Source organism: Poecilia formosa, unplaced genomic scaffold (genome assembly GCF_000485575.1).
Source record: "Poecilia formosa unplaced genomic scaffold, Poecilia_formosa-5.1.2 Scaffold1579, whole genome shotgun sequence".
In the NCBI taxonomy this organism is placed as follows: Eukaryota; Metazoa; Chordata; class Actinopteri; order Cyprinodontiformes; family Poeciliidae; genus Poecilia; species Poecilia formosa.
The window spans coordinates 4,272-6,805 of record NW_006801518.1 but is presented as its reverse complement, the minus strand read 5'-3'; the positions used below and the strand labels follow the sequence as shown (position 1 = coordinate 6,805).

The following is a 2,534-nucleotide window of genomic DNA, read 5'->3' as shown; positions in this document are numbered from 1 at the left end:
AGTTTATCATTATGATAGAAAAACACATTGGAGAGAAGTTGATCTTTATTTCTGCATCTCAGAGTAACAGGATCTCCTTCAGTCACAGGATGAACAGGACTCTCCAGAATTACATCATCATAATAATTGTCTGTAAAACAATCAGAGAAAATTCAGTTCTAGAACATTTCTCTAAGCTGTGTCAATAATTTAAAATGCAAAGTGTAGTGTCATTTTTTTAGACAACAAGGTATGTGTGATAAGATAAAGTAAAATAATAAGTTTTTCTAACAGTTTTACAATAAATTATTGAAATAAATGTTTTATAGCCAGACTTAATTTGAATATGAGAGAGAATCTGAAGAGTGAGCTAAATATCAGGGTGAAGGTGACCTGAGCTCCTCTCCAAAGATAAAAGACGGGCATAAATGTAACAATTCCAGTTGTTATAATTATTAATTTGGTTCTAGATCCAAATCAAATGTTAAGAAAATTTAAGATACTCGAACATTGCACTCTGTTCTGTTGAGAGATGTTTGTCTAAATTTTTATGAGAAAAAAAACTATTTTTGGTTAATTGAAAATAAAATTGAGAATAAACACAGCCATAGGTTGGAATATTTATGCCTGCTTCCATTGGTCAGAACCACACTCTAATAAAGTATTATCAAATAATACGTGGTTATTACCGTTAATTGTAACCACTGTATAATACAATTCAATGAACTAGCTACACACGTCTCCTCAAATGAATGAACATGCAAAGAAACTTGATGGGTTAGAGATTATGTATGACTCATTTCTTTATTTTTAATCCAAAAGATCGTCCATCTCCTTCTGATCTGATGAATCAGTTTATCTTTCTGATCTTCTTCCACTTTATCTCCTCATATCCTCTACACAGCAAATTCAAAAGTGTTAGATTTCTAGTGCAAGTGTTGTACGTTAAAAGTTCAGAATTAATTCAACATCATGAGTATTAGTTTCCCTAACACAAGAGCTCTAAAGAGTTAAACAAAAAGCAATCCAGTGAAGTGTTGATGTAGAAATCAACATCACACAGTTCCTCCCACAATTGTAACATATATGTGACATCACTTTAGAGAGGGAGCTACAGCTAGAGGGGAGGATTGCAGCAGGACACAGGCCTGGATCTACAGCGTCAACGTCATCATCAGTGGCAAACTAGCTAGAGCATTTCTACGGACTACGTTAGCATGTTTTGAATTTGTGTTGTTTCATCATTAGTGACCAGTAGCCTGATGTTTCTGTTCTTCTCTTGGTTTGTTGTACTTCATGTCAGATGGACTTCAAAATGACATAGTCGCTCTCTCTCTCAAACATTTGTCCTGATCATCTCTCATCTTTTCATTTTAAATATTTTTAAGGATTATTATTCTATCTCATGTATTTATATCAAAACAGGGTCTTCCTCTGATTGAAAATTGTATTGGTTTTTATTATTATTTTAAGCTTAATTTACTTTATAATTTCAACTTCTTAGTCTATATAATCTGTTAAACCTTTTTTTTTATTTGATCAAGTTTTCTCTGGACTTCCCAAAGCACCTTCAGACATATATTTTGGTCTCTGGCTGTTTTAATATGATTAAAAATCACTTACACAGATGAGCAGAAAATCCCAATCAACTGAGAAAAATAAAAATAAATTAAATGTTTGTTTAAAGATCTTCCATGCCCTATCAGATATTACAGCTCCATTTAATAGCTGACAAGGCATAAACACGTTAAACTATCAATACACTATTAAAGGTTAACATGTATGTTGTAGCAAATTTAACTCACTTTTAGATAAAAAATGTTTTCTATTTATTTTCTGCTATGTTACAGTTAAATCTGCTGTTTAAATTTATTAGAAGAAATATTTTGTTTTAGTGATTATTTATTAAATGTTATAAATGATCACTTCCGTATTATTTAGAAATCGACTCACACACAATTATTTTAACAACATTACTCCATGGTGTCCAGGAAAACCCTTCTCCTTTTCCTCTACAGCTGTATTCTCTACTGTCAGGATCAGTAGCTGAGTTGATCCTGTATTCACTGGATGATGGAGAGTTTCTATTGGTTGATCTCCATTCATACGTCCACTGAGTTCCTCCCTGGATCTCACATCTCAGAGTGACTTTCTCTCCTCTGTAGATCTGAGACCAGTTGGGTTGAAGAACCAAACTGGGTTTATTGGGATCTATAGGAAAACTATATAGTTAGGAAATGACCAGAACAGTCAAGAGTATTTCATTTAACACCTAAAGTGACTAAAATCACTTTCTGAAGAACTTTTCTATAACTTTAGTGAGTGAATTTGATCAATGTTTTCTCTGCAACCTCCGAAGCTTAATGACATTACCATTGTTTTATGCTCTTCTGTGAAACCAATCCTTAATTTCTTCCTCAGCTGCTGCCAGAGTCTGACTTCATTGTAATATTTGAAAGAGTTTTACTAACTAAAACAAATACAAATCTTAAAAGAGCTCTAGGATGGCTTGAGACATAAATATATCTAAGTAACTCAATGAAGTTACAGAAAAG

General features: G+C 32.7%; 1 protein-coding gene across 1 annotated transcript in view; it reads right to left on the bottom strand.

Annotated features, from left to right (window-relative positions):
- Positions 1-1,932: 1,932 nt before the first annotated feature.
- LOC107835317 (Fc receptor-like protein 5) overlaps positions 1,933-2,534 on the bottom strand; it is a gene marked incomplete at both ends in the record, with an annotated part of 1,486 nt that continues 884 nt past the window's right edge. Inside the window, one exon of the mRNA XM_016667655.1 lies at positions 1,933-2,190. Coding sequence (XP_016523141.1) covers positions 1,933-2,190 — 258 coding nt within the window. The remainder of the gene's footprint in view (positions 2,191-2,534) is intronic.